Genomic DNA, 20079 nt, shown 5'->3' with positions numbered 1-20079 from the left:
TCGGGGGGGGGGGGCAAATCACCCAGTGCTGCTATTTGAGGCTGGGAAAGCATCCCCCCCCCCAGGTGAGAGGGTGCATGACAGGGTGGGGGCTTGCACGGACCCCTTGCTGGGAAGCATCGCAGAATGCAGCTTGTCACACACACCCCCTTGGGGACAGACCATGACCCTTCCCTAGAGAGCCATCTTGCCTTGGCAGAGAGGGCAGACAAGGGGGCGCAGCATGCCGCGGGTGTGGGGGCAAGGGAGGGGAGTGCATCCTGCACACCATTGATGTCCTGTACTTTTGTTTCTTGATTCCAAGCCTCAATGCGGAGGAGGAAAGGGGGTGAGTTCAACCGCCCGTCTCCAGGGCTTGTCCAAACCCCTTTTGATCCAAGCTGCCCCCTCCCTCCCTAACTCCCTCCCTCCCTCTCTCCCCAGCATGATGGGAAGGTGCACTGGGACCCCAGTCCATGCTATTGGCTGCAGGACACATGGGAGAGTGGACCTTTCGCTCTCCAAAGCCGTTTCTGGTCTTTGCAATACCTCCCTCCTTTGTGGAAGGAGGGAGGTTCGGGAGAGGAAGGCTTCGTGCCAGCCTGGCAAACCACGTCCTAAGTTCACGTTGTTTGTTGGTGGGGAGGACGGCAGTGCAGCCCGTGGAATGAGAGTCCAGCCATGCGGCCTCTACAAAGTTTTCCCGGGGATTGTGAGGTCAGCTTCTTGAAGACTGGCCAGTGTGTCCGTGTGGATTTCTGGATGTAGCGCTCTTGTTGAGCTCAGGGGCAACCCCTCCAGACACCGCTTCAGGTTCAAAAAACGATGAGGGCTTAGGGTGTTTTGTTTGCTTGCATGAATGTGGCTGCGTTGTGCAAAGATCTGTGTGCACCCCCACATACGCACACAAAACGTATATCCAAACGACACACCCCATGCATAGGCTTCCTCCATTCTAGCAGAAAATAAACAGCGATGGCAATTAGTTAAAAACAGTCATCAACACAGTGCCTTCATTAGCATTGCAGAGGGGTGGACAAGATGACCCCTAGGGGTCCCTTGAGATCTGCAATTCTATGGTAACTCAGGGCCATGGTGACCCCTCAGCAGCAGCCCTGGGCCTTTCAGGTTTTGCACGCTCTCTGAAAGCCAGCAAGGCGAGAGGAACCACTAAATTAATTGGGGACACCGTTTCCTCAGCCTCAGAGCAATTGCCTCAAGGCTCCTGTTCCCCTTTCTTATAGCTTTTTAATGGCTGTTTCTATTGCCAGAGCTCCATATCCACATGATAAAATGTAAAGTGCAATAAAAGAATTACATAAATAGATCGGCGCGACCTTATCGTGGCCTAAAACCAGACCAGGAAGGAGTTCTTGGGTTTGCTCCTTTCCAGATTCCTAAACATAGATGGCTAGAAGTTGCTGATAAAGGTAAAGGTAAAGGGACCCCTGACCATTAGGTCCAGCCGTGACCGACTCTGGGGTTGTGGTGCTCATCTCGCTTTATTGGCCGCCGAGGGAGCCGGCGTACAGATTCCGGGTCATGTGGCCAGCATGACTAAGCCGCTTCTGGCGAACCAGAGCAGTGCACGGAAACGGCGTTTACCTTCCCGCCAGAGCGGTACCTATTTATCTACTTGCACTTTGACGTTCTTTCAAACTGCTAGGTGGGCAGGAGCTGGGACCGAGCAACGGGAGCTCACCCCGTCGCGGGGATTCGAACCGCCGACCTTCTGATCGGCAAGTCCTAGGCTCTGTGGTTTAACCCACAGCGCCATCCGCATCCCTAGAAGTTGCTGATAGCCAAATGCAAATTCCACAAGCATTAAAATCGTCAAGAAAGTGTGAAACAGCAGCTCCTTCAGCCACACCAATTGTGGGCTTCAAGCTGGAGTCTTGAGGCATTCAGAAGGGAACTGGGTGGTTTCACTTAATCCTCCTTGAGGATTTCCCATAATAAGCATCTGGTTGCTTCCTGTGAGTACAGGTTGCTGGACTAGCTGGGCCACTGGCCTGATCCTGCAGGCTTTTTAGTAGAATCAAAGAATCACAGACCTGTAGCATTGGAAGGGAACCCAGTGGTCATCTAATCCAACCCTCTGCAATGCAGAAATCACCTCCAAAACATCCATGGACACCTGGCCAGCCAAGCTCCAATGATGGAGAGTCCACCACCTTCCAGGAGACCATGGCAGTGAAAACATCTCTTGCCCTCAGAAAGTTCTTCCAGATGTTGAGTCAGAATCTCTTTTCTTGTAACCTGAACCCATCGCTTCAGGTCCTGGAGCATCACAAAACAAGCTTGCTCCATCTTCCCTGCGAGAGCCCTTCAGAAGTGCAAAGGCAACTCTCACATCACCTCTCGGCCTCCTCTTTTCCCAACTCCCTCAACTGCTTCTCATAAGGCTCAGTTTCCAGACTCTTCAGCATCTTGGTCCCCATGACCCCAGTTTCAGACGTCGCACTAAGGGCTTCTCCAGACTTAACTTATGTCCTGTTCTTTCCAGGCAGAGGTCCACAATTTATTAAGGCTCTGTGTCCGAATGGTCTTTGTTTTTTATTTTGCCCTGAGCTTTCTCCACAAAAACCCATTCTTTAAAGCTGAATCGGGGCAAACATCCATTTGGGTTTTCTGCAGATTGACATTTGCTCCAACTGAGCTTTAAAGAGTGGGTTTTCACAGGGAATGCTCCTAAGAAATTAAAAGGGCACTGAGACATGGAGCTTTAAAGAGCAGAAAGCCTAGCCAGAGCTCAAGTGTGCATCGGCCATAAGCCGTGTTTTGGCATGGCGTTATGCGCAAACATGTCCGCTGGTGTGCTGAGGGATGTCCACCTTTATCCTGCCATCACACCCTGGTCTAGGCAGAGCATAGCAGGGGGTGCTCCCAAGGAAAGGGCATGCCCTATGCAAAGCATTGAAAATCAGCTCCAATTCCACTTGCAATTAACGGCACAATAATAGAGGATTTTAAACACCATTAGGCAACAGTCTAGAACCACCCAGAGGCAAGCAAGGCCGGCTAATATGTGACATAGGAGATTTTTCTCGCATGCCCTTGTATTTACAGGACCGCCTCTCCTGGTATGCCCCGCAGAGGACCTTAAGGTCCATGAATATCCATAGTTTAGAGGTCCTGGGCCCTAAGGAAGTCAGACTATCCTCCACCAGGGCCAGGGCCTTCTCAGTGATGGCTCCCACCTGGTGGAATGCTCTGTCCCATGAGACCAGGACCCTGCAGGATTTAACTTCCTTCCGCAGGGCCTGTAAGACAGAGCTATTCTGCCTGGCTTTCAATTTGAACTTAGCCTGATCTTTTATTCCCCTTCCTTCCTTCCCTCCCCCTCCCCTTTTTATGAAGATTACTCGCTCTGAGACCCCACAGCTAATTCTCCCCTGGTCTCCTCACTGGCCCAAATAGGACTAATTTAGCCAGCTAGCCCTGGTGATCATCTAATCTTTATTGGATGGATTTCCCCCCTAAATTGATTTTTGAATTCTGAATTGATTGTTATTCACATTTTATACTGTATTTTATGCTCTTTTTTGTTGCATCAATTGTTTTAAATTTGTTGTTAGCCTCCCTGAGCCCGGTTTTCTGAACTGGGGAGGGCAGGGAATATATAAAAAATTATTATTTATTATTAAAACAAGCTTTTAAAAGATCAACCCAGGTGCCTGCTTTCATCAGGAGTCCTCAAACAATGAAGCAATGGGCTGTTTCTTTCTTTACGACTCCCGTGGTTCTAATGGTGAAAGCGACTCCCTGATCGCATAACGGTGGCTGGCAGGTGTGTTACCCATCTTCCTTGGGGGGAGAGGCGCCTCTTAGATTCAGAGCCTGGGCATGAAAGTGAGCCCATCAGACCTGGCAGCAGTGAGCCTCAAAGGAGGAAGGGGCTTCAGGCAGAGACAGGAGGCCCAAATTGGAGATGCAAGGCCAGCAGACGAATGTGCCCAAACAAGCAGCAGCGAGATGTTTGCTGGCAGCTCCCGGCAGGAAGTGGTGGGTGTGCCATACGGTCTCATCCAGAGGGATGAAGGGGCCTGAGAGGAGGAGAGAGGAGGAGGGGAGGCTGTGATGAGAAACCATGGGGAAACCAGCCTTTTGCGCTGGCCCAACCATTGGCTCAAGGACGCAGGGGGCGCTGTCTCCGCTCCACAGTCGGAGACAGACATGCTTCTGAACACCAGTTGCCAGAAGCCAGAGGAGGGGAGCGTTGCTCTTGTGCTCGGATCCTGCCTGCGGGTTTCTAATGATAGGCATCTGGTTGGCCACTGTGAGAACAGGATACTGGTTCCAGAGGCCCCCTTGGTTCTTATCTTCTTAAAACCTGTGTCCTTCAGCTGTGTACAGCATGAGCCCTGAGATGTCAAGAAGAGTCCCTTTGGCTTCCACTGTCCTGATTTTATTTTATTTATTTATATGTTGAATTTATATACAATAGCCTTTATTGTCATTGTCCCATACAGAACAACGAAACTGAAAAAATGTACACCAGACATTCAAAAACCAACAAGCCTGTTGTCCCAGTCTGGTTAACCCCCTAGAAACTCTGATATACAATATACTCCCATAGAGGAGGGATGCGGGTGGCGCTGTGGGTTAAATCACAGAGCCTAGGGCTTGTCGATCAGAAGGTCGGCGGTTTGAATCCCCGCGATGGGGTGAGCTCCCATTGCTCGGTCCCAGCTCCTGCCAACCTAGCAGTTCGAAAGCACGTCAAAGTGCAAGTAGATCAATAGGTACTGCTCCGGCGGGAAGGTAAACGTTTCCATGTGCTGTTCTGGTTCTCCAGAAGCAACTTAGGCATGCTGGCCACATGACCCGGAAGCTGTACGCCGGCTCCCTCGGCCAATAAAGCGAGATGAGCACCGCAACCCCAGAGTCGGCCACGACTGGACCTAATGGTCAGGGGTCCCTTTACCTTTACCTTTAACCATTGGCTCAGCTTTCTAAAAGCAAACTGCAGCAAGTCTCCAGCATGGACAGAACCCTACATGGCTGGAACAACCCACGACGGTCACTCGCTCCACTTAAGAGGAACGCCACAGGTTCCCCATAGCCTGAGAGTGCCCTACTAGGCATCAGTGTTGGCTATTTACAGATTAGTTACATCAGTTACATAGGTCCACACTTCTCGAGAGGTCAAAAGTGCCTCCACCTGAAACGACCATAAACTGTAGTTCTCATCTGTCAGCTGTGGGAGGGCCAGAGCTTTCTCGGCTTCTGAAACCCGGTCAGCCATTCTGGAACTCTTCCAGACCAACAGAACCACACCAACAGGAGAAGGAGTTTTCAAACCTTTCTCAAAGTCCAAAAATGTGCATTCTGGGCCCATAACCAAAGATGTTGGCTATTTGCAGATTAGTTGCACTGCAGAAGGCGCGCTGGGGAGACCACACATTACAAGGAACACAAAAGTAACTTTTGCTAGGTTTTAATAACAAAAACAGAAACACCTTTTACAATATATCAATAAGCTTGACCCATCCACTAAGAGAGCGGGGTGTTGCTCTTTATATACTATACCCAACAGCTTAATTAACATAACAGCACCTGCTATACTGCTTCACAGCTGTAAAACTAGGTCACGTTATTTGCTCTGGCCCTTAAAGACATACACATCTTGTGGAACAATAATGAAACCTAAAATTTAAAGAAACCATTCAGCAGTCAGTTGTCGCTTGGACAAGCAGCTTAGGGAGACTGTGATTTAGACTGCTGGTTTTCCCTCTGTAGAGTTCCAGGTGCCCTGCAGGGGGGAAAGCTGCTAGGGAAACTTCAGAGCGGAAGGGCGTCGCGTAGGGCAGAGGTTCAAGCAACCTCCAGGTGTTGGGGAACTGCAACTTCAACCAGTTGTGCTGGCCCGGACTGAGTTGTAGCCCCCCCCCAAAAAACCTGTGCATTTGGAGGGCACCAGGTTGGCAAATGCCGCACTAAAACTGGAGGCGGCCAACTTTCGGGGAGGGCTGCGCTGATGGAGAAGGCAGCTTCTGTCTGAAGGAGACCAAAAGAAGTCCTTTTTCATGCAGTGCATAGTTATTAAACTGTGGAACTCCCTGCCACTGGAGGCAGGTAAAGGTAAAGGGACCCCTGACCATTAGGTCCAGTCGTGACCGACTCTGGGGTTGCGGCACTCATCTCGCTTTATTGGCCGAGGGAGCCAGCGTTTGTCCGCAGACAGCTTCTGGGTCACATGGCCAGCATGACTAAGCCGCTTCTGGCGAACCAGAGAAGCACAGAAACGCCGTTTACCTTCCCACCGGAGCAGTACCTATTTATCTACTTGCCCTCTGACGTGCTTTCAAACTGCTAGGTTGGCAGGAGCAGGGACCGAGCAACAGGAGCTCACCCCGTTGCGGGGATTCAAACCGCCAACCTTCTGATCGGCAAGTCCTAGGCTCTGTTTGATCTTCTTGCAGTCCATGGGACTCTCAAGAGTCTCCTCCAGCACCAGAATTCAAAAGCATCAATTCTTCGGCCATCAGCCTTCTTTATGGTCCAGCTCTCACTTCCATGGTACAAGTGCATAGGCGATCTCGTAGACCCAATTGTGGCCCTTTGGGTGCTGATCCTTTCAAGAAGCTGCGGGGTTCCTGTGGTGGTGGTGGGGCTCTTTTCTCGTACAAGGCAAAGGGAGCGATGCCTCTCCAGCCACCCAGAAGGCCGCAGGGCTCCCTTGCTGGCATGCAAGCACAGCCTCCCCTTGGCAGCACACCCAGCCCATCTCTGTGTCGAGTTCCTGCTTTCAGAGGCCAAGCCTGGCTCACGGGGATGCTGTGTCTTGACTTTGCAGAGAAGCTGGACGAGATATTGGCAGCCGCCGAGCCCTCACTGAGAGCGGACATTGTGGAGGCAGATTCCAGGGCAGCCACTGTGAAGCAGAGACCCACCAGCAGAAGGATCACCCCTGCGGAGATCAGTGTGAGAGATACGGGAGCACAGCGGGCAGGGGGGCAGGGCAGGGGGTGCGGCAAGGAAAGCCACAAACTGGGAAGGATTCCAGGGGTTGCGGGGGGAGAAGCGTTTCGGGGATAGAGAGAGCTAAGGACACGGCCCATCTCATTGGGATGCTTTGCCCTGGTTGAGAAGTAAGGAAAGGGGGTGGGACGTGTGTCTATTTATTTCATGAAATTTATACACCAAATACCCACCCCTCAAAGAGGTTTACAAAAAGATACCGCAAGAAAATCAAGGTGGGAAATTGCAACATACCGAAAGTTAAAATACAGTGGTACCTCTGGTTGCGAACGGGATCCGATCCGGAGGCCCATTTGCAACATGAAAGGAACGCAACCCGCAGTGGCATGTCTGCGCACGCGCTGGTTGCAATTCGCCACTTCTGTGCATGTGCGTGATGTCATTTTGTGCGTCTGCGCATGCACAAGTGGCGAAACCCGGAAGTAACCCTTTCTGGTACTTCCGGGTCACCGCGGGACGTATCCTGAAAGTACATAACATGAAGCAAACATAACATGAGGTATGACTGTACTAAAACAAGTTTGAATTCACATCGACTTCCTAAGCTTCTGGGCTGTCTAAACAAGAATGTTGGGTTTTTTTAGCAGGAACCAAAAAGAGTACAGTGAAGGCTCCTGTTTGATATCAATAGGCCGGGAGTTCCAAAGGGCTGCCACACTAAACTATCAAGTGCTTAGAAACATGGAATGGGTATTATGGGGCACCTGCAGTACAGTGGTACCTTGTTTCTTAAACTTAATCCATTCCGGTAGTCCGCTCCAAAACCAAAGCGTTCCAAAACCAAGACGCACTTTCCCATAGAAAGTAATGTAAAATGGATTAATCCGTTCCAGACTTTTAAGAACAACCCCTAAAACAGCAATTTAACATGAATTTTACTATCTACCAAGACCATGGATCCATAAAATGAAAGCAATAAGCAATGTACTGCAGTCACACAGACAATCAATCAGGAGCTGAATTGGGTTCTACACAGTCACAAAAACAAACAAAAAAAGAGCCACAAGAACGCAAAATAAATAGCAAAAACAGACAGACCTCAGCGTAACACTCAAAACGGAAGCGTAACACTCAAAACGCAGGATGTTCGGCTTCCGAAAACAGTTCGCAAAACGGAACATTTACTTCCGGGTTTGCAGTGTTTCGGTTCCAAGTTGTTTGAGTACCAAGGCATTTGAGAACCAAGGTACCACTGAAGTGCCGATTCCGCCAACTGAAGCGGTCAAGCTGGTCTTGACAACGTAGATTCAAGGTAGCCGTGTTGGTCTGACGCAGTCAAAATAAATTAAAAAATTGTCCAATAGCACTTTAGAGACCAACTAAGTTTGTTCTGGGTATAAGCTTTCATCTGCAAGCTCTTTATCCCATGCTTTTTCCTCTAGGACTAACTGCAGTCGTTAACAGTCACCAACAGTTTTACCATACCCATTGAGTCAATCACCTATCTCCCACTACCCTACTGAGAAAAACCCCACCCTACCCTCCCACTATACATAAGGGTCTGGCGACTTCTGTTCCAGTGTATCTGAAGAAGTTTGCATGCACACGAAAAGCTTACACCCAGAACATACGTAGTTTGTCTCTAAGGTTCTACTGGACAATTTTTTTTGTTTCTTTCGACAATGTAGGTGATGCATCCATTTTTAAAATAGTAAAAGCACTTGTCAAGGTGGAGAGCAGTCTCCCTTCAAAGCCTCGCTGTTCTTTCTCCAGAGCTGGCGGAAACCAAAGTCCCAGGGATTGTGGAATGGTAGAATTGGGAAGGAGCCAGACGGGGCATCTAGCCCAGCCGCCAGCAATGCCAGAATCCCAGCTCATGAATGCCTGAGCATAGCTGTCAACTTTCAGATTTGAAAATAAGGGATCAGCAGCCTCACCTGTCCCGGGGACAGTCTATGGGATATCTACCAATCCGGGATAGCTGCAGGAAGCAGCGGGAAATGGTGCTGGAATAAGGGAATTTCCCGCAAAAAAAAAAAAGGAAAGGTTGACAGCTATGTGCCTGAGACCTGGCCATCGAACTGCCAGCATTCTTGAGCTGGGATTCTTGCATCTCATGGGGTGACCTCTTAGGGTTCCTTCCACCTCCACAAAACTATGATGCAGGGGTGGCCCTGTCTATGGTCAGGCAGGAGAGTGACCCTTGTCCCCCTCTCTTTTTTCCAGTCTCTGTTTGAGCGGCAGGGGATGGCGGCCCACACTGGTCCAGAGAAACCCCACATTTCCCTGCGCAAAGGAATTCCGCGGACAAAATCTGTAGGTAGGTGTGATGTTTCTGCCCTACCCCAGACCACGACCCCAGGCTTCTCCCTTGGGTGCCAGGACCGTTGCGCCACAGCTTCCAGGGGCGCAGAGACTCCTCTCTGTCATTCACAAAACAAATGAAATACCCTGAAAATCCCTGAAACAAGAGTAATTGTTAGGGAAAAATCTAGGTGTGAGGCTGCTCAGTCCCCCAGCTGGTCGGGCAGAGCCCGCGGGTCCCTGCGGAATAAAGGAAGGATTCCAGCCAACCGGAGCAAATAGCTGTAGACCAAAGTTTATTGCGCAACAGGTTGAAAGAGCAAATTTTGAACCCCGAGGATGGGGTGACAAAGACTTTTAAAATTTTCCCACCACATCCCAGAATACAGTTCGAAGGGGAGGGGTTAACCTTGGCAAACATGTCCAGACAAGTCCTTGGTACAAGATTAGCATAAGCAGACATGGCAGGGCAAGACTCGGGTATAAGATTAGCATAGACAAATATGTCTTAAGTACCCACCACCCAAAAGTACAATAGAAGTTCCTTTGCATGTCTGGAGCCTGAGGCGAGTCAGGTGATGAGATTTGGCTTCCTTTGGCTAACAATGAGCCCAGCAATTGTCACCTCTGGGAACTTCCTGGAGTCCTTTTTTCAAGGGGAAAATAGCTTTGGAATGGAGGAAACTGGGAAAGGAGATGATTTTATATTATTTTTAAAGCTAGGTGACTTCCCTGAACTGTCAAGTTGGAAGGATACATTCAGGCATAATATTTGTAATATTTAACTTTAAAGATGTGCCCCCCCCCCGTAATTTCCGTAACAGTAATTGACTAGAAATATTATCTTATAGAATTAAACTAAATAACAAAAATCAAAAAGTTTAAGGAAAAAATTAGAAAAACCTAGAATTGAGCAAAGCCTTAATGGGATGGTGGCTACAGACCTCGTTTCACTGAACTATTCAGTTTCCTCAGAAGGAAATCGAGAAACCATAAACCTTAAATGATCTAATTCAAAGAAAGAGGGTAAAACTCCCCAAAATTCTGAAGTATTATAATCCTAGCTCGACCTAGGTGAAGCAAAGCGCAGTAATAAAGGGTTGAGGACTTGAAGGTACAGTTTCTAAAACTGAGTTTACAGAAAAGGTTTGAAAACCTAAATGGCAAGTTTTAGACACAGCCAGGCTTGAAGAAAGCCAAGCAGTAGTAATAAGGAGTTGAGGACTCGGCTGTGAAAACTCTAGTATTGCCTTTACAAAAAGGTTTAAAAGACCTAAATAACACAAATTCAAAGAAAGGAATACCAGATAACCTGTTTTAGATTGTAAACAAACTCAAGAACAGAGCTGAAAAGCTCCCATGGTCTAGACGTTACTGCTGATGTTAAAAGATTACTAGTCGATTACTTCTCATTTCAGGGATTTTCAGGGTATTTCATTTGTTTTGTGTAATTTCTCAGTTCTGCGACTGTCTTTTTTCTGCTGACTCCTCTCTGGCATTCGGCTGCCCTGTCTCTCAGCTTCTGTTTTAAAAACCAGCATCTCTTTTCCCCCTGGGTCTGAGGAAAGATAGGAATATCAGCTATTAGGGAGGCCTTCTCTATCTCCCCTGCTTTGCCTCCTTGTCTTTAAAGAACTGCTGGCCCTTTTAAAATTCCAGAAAAGAAACCGTGGTTCATGCACCCGCCATAGCGCTGCCTCTGCGCACTCTTATCTCACAGGTGGGGATGCTCCTTGGAATGTGTATCTCATGTTTGTCATCTGTGCTCCCCGAATGCGCAGCCCTCGGATTCTAGCAAGAGCAGGGTAGACAGACGAATACTTTGGCATCTTGGTGGTTTTTTAACGGAGTTGTCCACTCAAAAATCTGCGTGTGCAGAAGGGCTGTGTGGCTCAGTGGTGGAGCACATGGTTTGCATGCAAAATGCCACAGGTTTGATCCTCAGCAGGTGGGGCAGGGACAGGCTCCTGTCTAAAACCCCAGAGAGCTGCTGCCAACCCGTGCGGACAGAGCTGGGCTAGATGGGCCAATGGGTTGACTCGGTACAGGGCAGCTTCTCTAGGGTGCTTTTGTGTTTGGGTCCCAGAGGGCAGCTTGCAGCCCCTTTGTTCCCCTCTGGTCTTCGGGGCTCAGCGCAGTGCAGTCAACTTCCAGCTCTACAGTTCTGTGGTTCTACGATTTACTATCGCAACGGTTCTAGGTTTCGCCGTCATCAAAAATGTCTCCCTTGCCGTTGCTGTGCGTTAGACCTGTGGGGCCACAATAAGATAAGGGGGAGAGAGCGGCTGTCAGTCAAGGTAGACATAGCTGATCCAGATGATCAAAGGCCTGACCTGGTCTAAGGCAGCTTGTGTCCCGTCGTCTCCCGTTGCCGCTGCCTCCACACTCATCTGGCCATGTGGGAATTTGGCTCTGCTGGTGCTTTTGCGCCTCTCCACCCTCACTGCCGGGATGCGGGTGGCGCTGTGGGTTAAACCACAGAGCCTAGGGTTTGGCGATTGGAAGGTCAGCGGTTTGAATCCCTGCAACAGCGTGAGCTCCCGTTGTTTGGTCCCTGCTCCTGCCAACCTAGCAGTTCAAAAGTATGAAGTGCAAGTACATAAATAGGTACCACTCTGGCGGGAAGGTAAACGGCATTTCCGTGCGCTGCTCTGGTTCACCAGAAGCGGCTTAGTCATGCTGGCCACATGACCTGGAAGCTGTACGCCGGCTCCCTCGGCCAGTAAAGCGAGATGAGCGCCGCAACCCCAGAGTCAGACATGACTAGACCTAATGGTCAGGGGTCCCTTTACCTTTACCTTTACCCTCCCTGCCTCGTGGACATACAATGAAACTGAATGTTGGGGGATTCAAGACAGGCAAAATAAAGTTATTTTTCTTCATTTTTAAAAAATGCTTTTTATTGGTTTTTCCTTTAATACAGACGAACAAAATGCAGTAAAATTCAACAATCATTTACCCACATTCTTCCCCCACACTCTGCCGAACCTTGACTTCCTTCCCTCCCTTCAACAGGTTTTCTTACTTCAGTTACTTTTACACAGTTCCTTATTGTATCCAATCCTATCTACATCGTAAGATTTATTTCATTCCTGCCAGAGTCTTCAAATTTCTACAGGTATTACAGTGGTGCCCCACAAGACGAATGCCTCGCAAGACGGAAAACCCGCTAGACGAAAGGGTTTTCCGTTTTGGAGGTGCTTCGCAAAACGAATTTCCTATGTGCTTGCTTCGCAAGACGAAAATGTCTTGCGAGTTCCTGCGGGGGTTTTTTCCTTTCCCCCCCTTTTTCCCAAGCCGCTAAACCGCTTATCAGCTGATGGCTAAGCCGCTTATCAGCTGATCTTTAAGCCCCTTAACAGCTGATGCTAAGCCGCTTATCAGCTGATTTTTAAGCCGCTTAACAGCTGATGCTAAGCCGCTTATCAGCTGATCATTAAGCCGCTTATCAGTTGATCTTTAAGCCGCTTATCAGCTGATCTTTAAGCCGGCTAAGCCGCTAATACTGTAGCGCTAAGCCTAAACCTCTAATGGGCTTGCTTCGCAAGACGAAAAAACCCGCAAGACGAAGAGACTCGCGGAACGGATTCTTTTCGTCTTGCGAGGCACCACTGTACTTATATATTCTATAAATTTACTCCAATCTCTTTGGAATTTTGTTTCCTCCTGATTTCGGATCCCACAGGTCAGTTTTGCTAGTTCTGCATAGTCAAACAAAAAAAAGTTATTCAGGCAGCGCAGAGTGAAATTGTGGCAGGAGGCAGTGATTGCTCCCAACTTGGATTGGACATGGAGACATCCATGGCTACTAGATGTGAGGGCTCAGCTCTTCCTCCACAGTTGGAGGGACCAATGCACCTGAATACCCACTGCAGGAAACCACAGGAGGGCGGAGGGCTCTTCAGCTGCTCAGCCTCTGTGAGAGCAGGATATTGGAGTGGATGCGCCATTGGCCTGACACATCAAGCTCTTCCTGTGATCTTATGCCGCCTCATCCTACCTTCTCCTCCTCCCAGTAAGCAGCTGTGACTCATCGACAGGGACGTCTGATGGGGCACCTCTGCCCTCCCATGCCATCCGCTGCTGACCAGAACCACTACAAGCAGCCCACAGATGTGGCAGTTGGTGCCCTTTGGGGTTAGGATGCAGGGAGAGCTCAAGGGACAACCTGGCCCATCTATGATGTGGCTGAGATGTTTGTACCTTGGAGACTATAGGGATGCGGGTGACGCTGTGGTCTAAACCACAGAGCCTAGGACTTGCCGATTGGAAGGTTGGCAGTTCGAATCCCCGCAACGGGGTAAGCTCCCGTTGATCTGTCCCTGCTCCTGCCAACCTAGCAGTTCGAAAGCACACCAGTGCAAGTAGATAAAAAGTACCGCGGCGGCAGGAAGGTAAACAGTGTTTCCATGAGCTCTGGCACTCATCACAGTGTCCTGTTGCGCCAGAAGCAGTTTAGTCCTGCTGGCCACATGACCCGGAAAGCTGTCTGTGGACAAACACCGTCTCCCTCGGCCTGAAAGCCAGATGAGCGCCGCAACCCCATAGTCGCCTTGACTGGACTTAACCGTCCAGGGGCCCTTTACCTTTACCTTCTTTTTTTTTTACCTTGGAGACCTCAGCAGGTGGAAGAACCTTTTGAGGAAAGTTCATCCTCCTGACAAGGAGCCAGCTGGGAGCCAAAGCACTCGCCACCCTTCTGGTGTAATAAGAGACTTGGCATGTGACAGCCGCTCTGTGTGACTGTCGAGGCAAATCTTTTCCTGGCTTTTGTAGTGGACAGCTCCATGCTTTGGTCTGTGGCCTGATGGAGCATATGCACGGCAAGGGTGTCCCTGCCCAGTCAGTCCTTTGGAAGCCAGGTTTGATTCGCTGACCACAAAACCAGCCCTGCTCACTCACGCGGCTCAGAAGCCTTTGTCTTAGCAGAAATGAAATGGTCTCTTCGGAATGCCTTGGGCAGGAGGGAAACAGTGCCAGCTTAAAGGACCTCTGGCCTTATAACCAGGGCTCAAATGAGAGGTTGTTTTGGGTGTGCAATTGGAGTGCAATTATAAGAACAAAGGGAGAGTCTTGCTAGATCCAAGTTGGTGGCCTCCTGTGGGAGGGAGTTCCACAGTTTAACTAAGTGCTGCATGGAAAAAAAATTCTGTTCTGAATCTTCCTACAATCCGTTTCAAAATATATAGAAGAAGCTGGTTTGCCCTGAGTTCATTGTGCTGCAGAATTGAAGCTATCGCTGATTCGAACTGCAAACATTGCAGAGGAAGAGTATGAGCAGCCCTGCCTGCACCTGGCAGGAGAAGAGAACAAACGGATGACTCCCAGACGGATGTGAAATATTTCAAGAAGCTGGAGGAATGCTGGGATGCTCTCTTTCCACAGCCCCAAATAACTCAGTGTCCTATAAAGAGAAGCAATCTGTGTAGCCCTGCCAAATCAATTCAGTGACCTGCTGGATCAACTTTCACCAACCTGTGCCCTCCAGATGTTTGAGGCTCCAGATGTCCCATCAGCTCGCACAGCAAGCCTGAGATTTGTAAGACGGCTGCACTTGTATGCCACAGCTGAGAGTCCCTAGGGCCAGGGTGTCTGGCAGCGGCTGATGGGAGCTGTGTCCAGCAACATCTGGATGGGACCAGGTTAATCATGGACTCACTGTAGAGTTGGGATGCAGGAATCTCAGCTAAAGCATCCATGACAGTCCAACCTCTGCTTAAAAACCTACAAAGAAGGAGAGTCCACAACCTCCCGAACAGCTTGTCCTTTCAGAAAGTTATTGTTGTTTAGTTGTCATTTGGATCCACTGGTTTGGGTCCTCCCCTCTGGAGCAGCAGAAAACAAGCTTGTTCCCTCTTCCATGTGACAGCCCTTGAGATATTTGAAGATGGCTGTCCTATCTCCTCTCAGTCTCCTCTTTTCCAGGCTAACCATATCCAGCTGCTTCAACCATTCAGGCTTAGTTTCCAGACCCTTGATCATCTTGGTTGCCCTCCTCTGCACACCTTCCAGCTTGTCAACATCCTTCACAAATTGTGTTGTCCAGAACTGGACACAGTATTCCAGGCATGCTCTGATCAAGGCAGAATAAAGTGGTACTATTGCTTCCCTTGATCTGGGCCCTACACTTCTCTTGCTGCAGCCTAGAATAGCATTCAGCTTTTTTCACTGCTGGTTGCCTCTCCCTGGTCTGGAGCATCCTTGAAGTTAAGGGCCTTGAGAAGCAAATGCCCATCAGATAGATGGAGAACCCCAAATGGTATTTGGTGGCATTCCGGAGACCCGAAGAATTCTCTGCTCTATCCCCATCACGCCAAAGCTGTGGCCACAGTGCTGCTCCCATTGAGAAAGCGAGGAAGGGCAACCTCATGATGCGAGACATTTCTGGGCGCCTGGAAATGTTCTGGAGGCGCTGATGAATAAATGGCTGTGAGTCACAGCCCAGCATCTCCCGAACTGTTCCTCCTTGGCGTGATGCTGAGGCACACGAATGGGGAAGCAGAGATCCAAGATTGGCTTTCCATAGTGGAACCCTCCCAGGTAGACCCAGAATTAGAATTTTAAAAGGCAATGATTGGCATTATTCTTTTTAAAGGAAGTGGATTCAGAGCAGGCTGCAGCAGGATCTGAGGAGGAAGGCAAAGGAGGAGGGCAGTCATCGGGCTCTGATGTTTTTATTCCAGGCTGATGAGCCAAAAGCAAATTACCTGCATCTGAAGAAGGGAGCAGTTGCCAGAATAGACGTTGACCTCTGTGGGGCCTGAAGGGGCTCTTTTGCGTTGGCTGTTGCAGACTGTTGTAGCTGCTCTTTTAGAATTAAGTCCTATTTCATATCCTAGAATTGTAGAGTTGGAGGGACCCCAAGGGTCATCTAGTCCAACCCCCTGCAATACAGGGATTTCAGCTAAAGCATCCATGACAGACATCCATTCAGCCTCTGCTAAAAAACCTCCAAGGAAGGACTGTTCTTTTATCTATCCTCAATTTTCCAACCTTCAGCTTGGTTCATTTGATGCTCATGACTTCTAGAGTTAGGAGAGATGGAGAAAAACTCTTCCGTGTCCTCTTTCTCCGTGCCATGCATGATTTCAGAAACTTCTATCATGTCACTTCTTACTTGCCTTTGGGATTAGGACATTGGCAGTTTTCTTTCCACTTCCTCATATTCTTTTTGTTCTCTTCCTTTGGGCAAGCCTTCCGTGCTTTTTTTGAAGGAAGCCTTCTTGCCTCTAACAGCATCTTTAACTAAACTCATCAACCATTCCGATGTTCCCCTAGCCCTCACAGTACCTGATCTATGCTCCAACTGAGTCAAACCTTGGTTCCCAAATGCCTCCGTTATCTTACGTTTCGGCTCCCGAACGCCAGAAACCCAGAAGTAAATGCTCCGGTTTTCAAATGTTTTTCGGAACCTGAACGTCCGATGCCTCGGTTGTTGAATGTTTCTGAAGTTGAATGGTCTTTTGGAACGGATTGCATTCGACAACCTCATTCCTCATTTGGGGGACATTTCCTCTTTTTGAACTGTTGAGAAGAGGATGTTGTGTTAGATGGACCACTGGCCTCATCCAGCAACCCTCCTGCCTCTTTTTGAGTTGGTTATCCAAATGCTGTCCCTGGAAATGAAACTTGTGAAGGTGTATAAAAGCGTTGGACACGGGCTCTTTCTGCCAAGTGAATCGTACCACAGGGCAAGAGAATAGAACACATGGCCTCTTCCTCTCTGGCTCTGTGATTTCATGAGATCCCTGCGCATCCTCTGACCCACTTTGACTCAGCTCTGCTGGTATTAAAAAGGACTAATTGCCTCCGATTAGCACCCTGCTAGTCACTGGCGCACTTTTAATGATATGTTGGACAACACAGAGAACAGCCCCGTCGTCAGGCATTGTGAGCCACCCCGTCTTCCCCCCAGGGATTCCCAAAGAGTTAATTATGGACAATGGCAACAATCCGCCAGTGATTCACTTCAGAGCCAAGGGCTGGCCTTCCCAGATACTCCTGGAATCCAGTTCGACAGAGTCGCAAAACACTCGGGGGAAGAGGCACGATGGCAAGATTTGTGGAGCAGCAGAATCATAGAACTGTAGAGGGAACCCAGAGCGCATCTAGTCCAGCCCCTTGCTTGCAAACCTTCGAGGAAGGCTTCTGAGGAAGTCTGTTCCACACTTGAAGAGCTCTCACGGCTAGAAGGTTCTTCCTGTTTATGGTGGCCATGTGCCCTCTTTTTCCAGGACACGTCCTCGTTTTCGTGGGAATGTGAAATGAGAGTCATCATAGCAATAAATACCGTATTTTTCATTCTATAAGACGCACTTTTCCCCTCCTAAAAAGTAAGGGGAAATGTGTGTGCGTCTTATGGAGCGAATGCAGGCTGCACAGCTATCCCAGAAGCCAGGACAGCGCTCCCTCTCGCTGTCCTAGCTTCTGGCTTAGCTGCGCAGTGATCCCGCTTGCTGTCCTAGCTTCTGGCTTAGCCTCTTCCGGGCAGGGGGAGCCTTCATCTCGCTGTCCAGGAGAGGCTTCGCGCGGCTATCCCAGAAGCCAGAACAGCAAGAGGCTATCCCAGAAGCCAGATCCCTCTTGCTGTTCTGGCTTCTGGGATTCAGATTTTTTTTTCTTGTTTTCCTCCTCCAAAAACTAGGTGCGTCTTATCGTCTGGTGCGTCTTAAAGAGCGAGAAATATGGTAGTTAAAAGTAGAAGTTGGAAAATGTGTCCTCTTTTTTGCTGTTCGAAATATGGCAACCCTAGTTGGAACCTCATTTCTTGTAACTTGGATTCATTGGATCGAGTCCTCCCTTCCAGAGCAGGAGAAAACAAGGTTGCTCCGTCTTCCATGGAACAGCCCTTGAGATATTGGAAGATGGGTATCCTATCTCCTCTCAGTCTCCCCTTTTCCGGGTTAAACATCCCCAACTCCCTCAACCGTTCCTCATCAGGCGTGGTTTCCATGGATGTATCTCACTTGCTTATGAGGCCATTTTTGACAATAGTAAAAGAGAAGCAGGAGAGTCTTAAGTCAAGTGTGCCATCTTGTCTTTGTCATGCAGTGTGTTAAAACTCAGGTATGCATATGTGCATTGCGTGGCGGGGGTTGGACTAGATGACCCTTAGAAGTCCCTTCCAGCTCTGTGATCGCCAAACCTGTGCAGACAGTTAATGCAAGTTTAGTAGAGGGATCGCTCAATTAAGTTTCATGGTGAGAAAAAAGGACCGTACAGCAAGGACCATTTCCCAATCTGGTTTTTGCCCCTTCTGCAACATGGAAATGTCTCAAAATAAGATTAATAATTATCTTCTGTTGGTATAAGTCCATCGCTCAGCCCGGACATTGAGGTCCAGCTCCGAGGGGCTTCTGGTGGTTCCCTCCCTGTGAGAAGTGAAGCTACAGGGAACCATGCACAGGGCCTTCTCAGTGGTGGTGCCTGCCCTGTGAAATGCCCTCCCTTCAGATGTCAAGGAGATAAAGAACTATATGACATCTGAAGGCAGCCCTATTTGGAGAAGTTTTCAATGTTTGATGTTTTATCGTGTTTTTAGTGTTCTGTTGGGAGCCGCCCAGAGTGGCTGGGGAAACCCAGCCAGATGGGTGGGGTATAAATTCTTATTCTTATTCTTATCTAGTGGGGTTGGTCTGTCTTGATCCCACAGAGCAAGCAAGTCAGGGTTTCCAAAGTTGCACAGAACTCCCTCCCCTTCAGCACGCAGCCAAAAATTGTGCTGTTTCTTTTTTCAAAGGGAATGGAAGATTCTGGTTGAATCGAGACCTAAGTTTTTAATGTTTTGTTATGCTTTTATATTTGTTGGAAACAGCCCAGTGAGGCTGCAGCAACCCAGCGAGGAGATGGGTAGGGTATTATCATTATTATTATTATTATTATTATTATTATTATTTCAATAAGAGATTTCCAAATACTGCAGCCATTTTCTTTCCTCTTATTATTTATGCAAATCTGCACATACCACTATGTCATAAGCAACATCAAAGTGGTTTACAATAATACCTATATCTAATGAAAACACATAAAAATTTAAATTCAGAGGCCCATCAACGAGCTATTGTGGAAAGCCTGATGGAATGAAAAAGTTTTCGGCAGACGTGTCAATATTGAGGCCGAAGTTGCCTTCTCGGTTTCCCTTGGCAGAGCTCCCCGAAGACTGGGCCAGTGACACTGAAGGCTCTATTTCATGTTTCTGTCAATGAACCTCGCCAACTCAGGGGTCAACCAAGGACAGTCGTTGCCCTGGCAAACCAGCCTCTCTCTCCACCCCGTTCAAGTTAATGGCGGAATTGCTTTCTCAATTAATTTGCATGAGGAGAAAGAATAGACTGCACCCCCCCCACAAGAGACAGGTGAGGGTGGAAGCCCACCTTCCCTGCTAAGGAACCTTGGTGTGAAACAAAGTTCATGCTGAGGGGCTAAGATTCAAACTCTTCATTCTCTCACCCCACGTAGGTCAGTGGAGAGATTTTCTCCACTGAATTGCATGGCGAGTGGGGCAGAGAAGAGTCTGCACACATACCCAAAAACAGCTACCAAGAAGGATATGCCCAGTCCTGCTCTCTTCTTCTTCTTTGGCGATCCCTCGTAGCCGAGTAAGATTGTCTTCCATAAACACGGTTTTAACAATGAGTCCGTAAGTGACCGTGGAGGCCAATTCTGGATCCACACGTCCTTCCACAGTGGGGACATTGGTTTCCAAGTTGATCATGGTGAGGGTTTGCCAAGTGTGCCTTCCTCTTAACACGTTTCCCCCTTGCGTCCTGAGTTCGAGTGTCTTCAAAGCCCATGACACCTTTGGGAAAGGCTGTTCTCCAACTGGAGCGCTCGCAGGCCAGTGTTTCCCAGTTGTCGGTGTTTATGCTACGT

General features: G+C 48.8%; 1 protein-coding gene across 10 annotated transcripts in view; it reads left to right on the top strand.

The window, feature by feature from the left end:
- Positions 1 to 20079, top strand: part of SHANK3 (SH3 and multiple ankyrin repeat domains 3) — a 447259-nt gene that overhangs the window by 392402 nt on the left and 34778 nt on the right. For 9 of the 10 annotated variants that reach the window (XR_013990995.1, XR_013990996.1, XM_081022613.1 and 6 more), the window contains 3 exons: positions 305 to 328; positions 6779 to 6906; positions 9130 to 9223. Coding sequence is in view for 8 of the 10 variants with exons in the window: in XM_081022613.1 (XP_080878739.1) it covers positions 305 to 328; positions 6779 to 6906; positions 9130 to 9223 (246 nt within the window). In the remaining 2 variants the exon portion in view is untranslated. The remainder of the gene's footprint in view (positions 1 to 304; positions 329 to 6778; positions 6907 to 9129; positions 9224 to 20079) is intronic. The other variant, XM_081022614.1, reaches the window with a different exon arrangement.

This window comes from Podarcis pityusensis (assembly GCF_964106645.2).
Source record: "Podarcis pityusensis genome assembly, chromosome: 10".
NCBI lineage: Eukaryota > Metazoa > Chordata > Lepidosauria > Squamata > Lacertidae > Podarcis > Podarcis pityusensis.
Note: the sequence above shows the minus strand (reverse complement) of the source record. Positions and strands in the feature narration are given on the sequence as shown.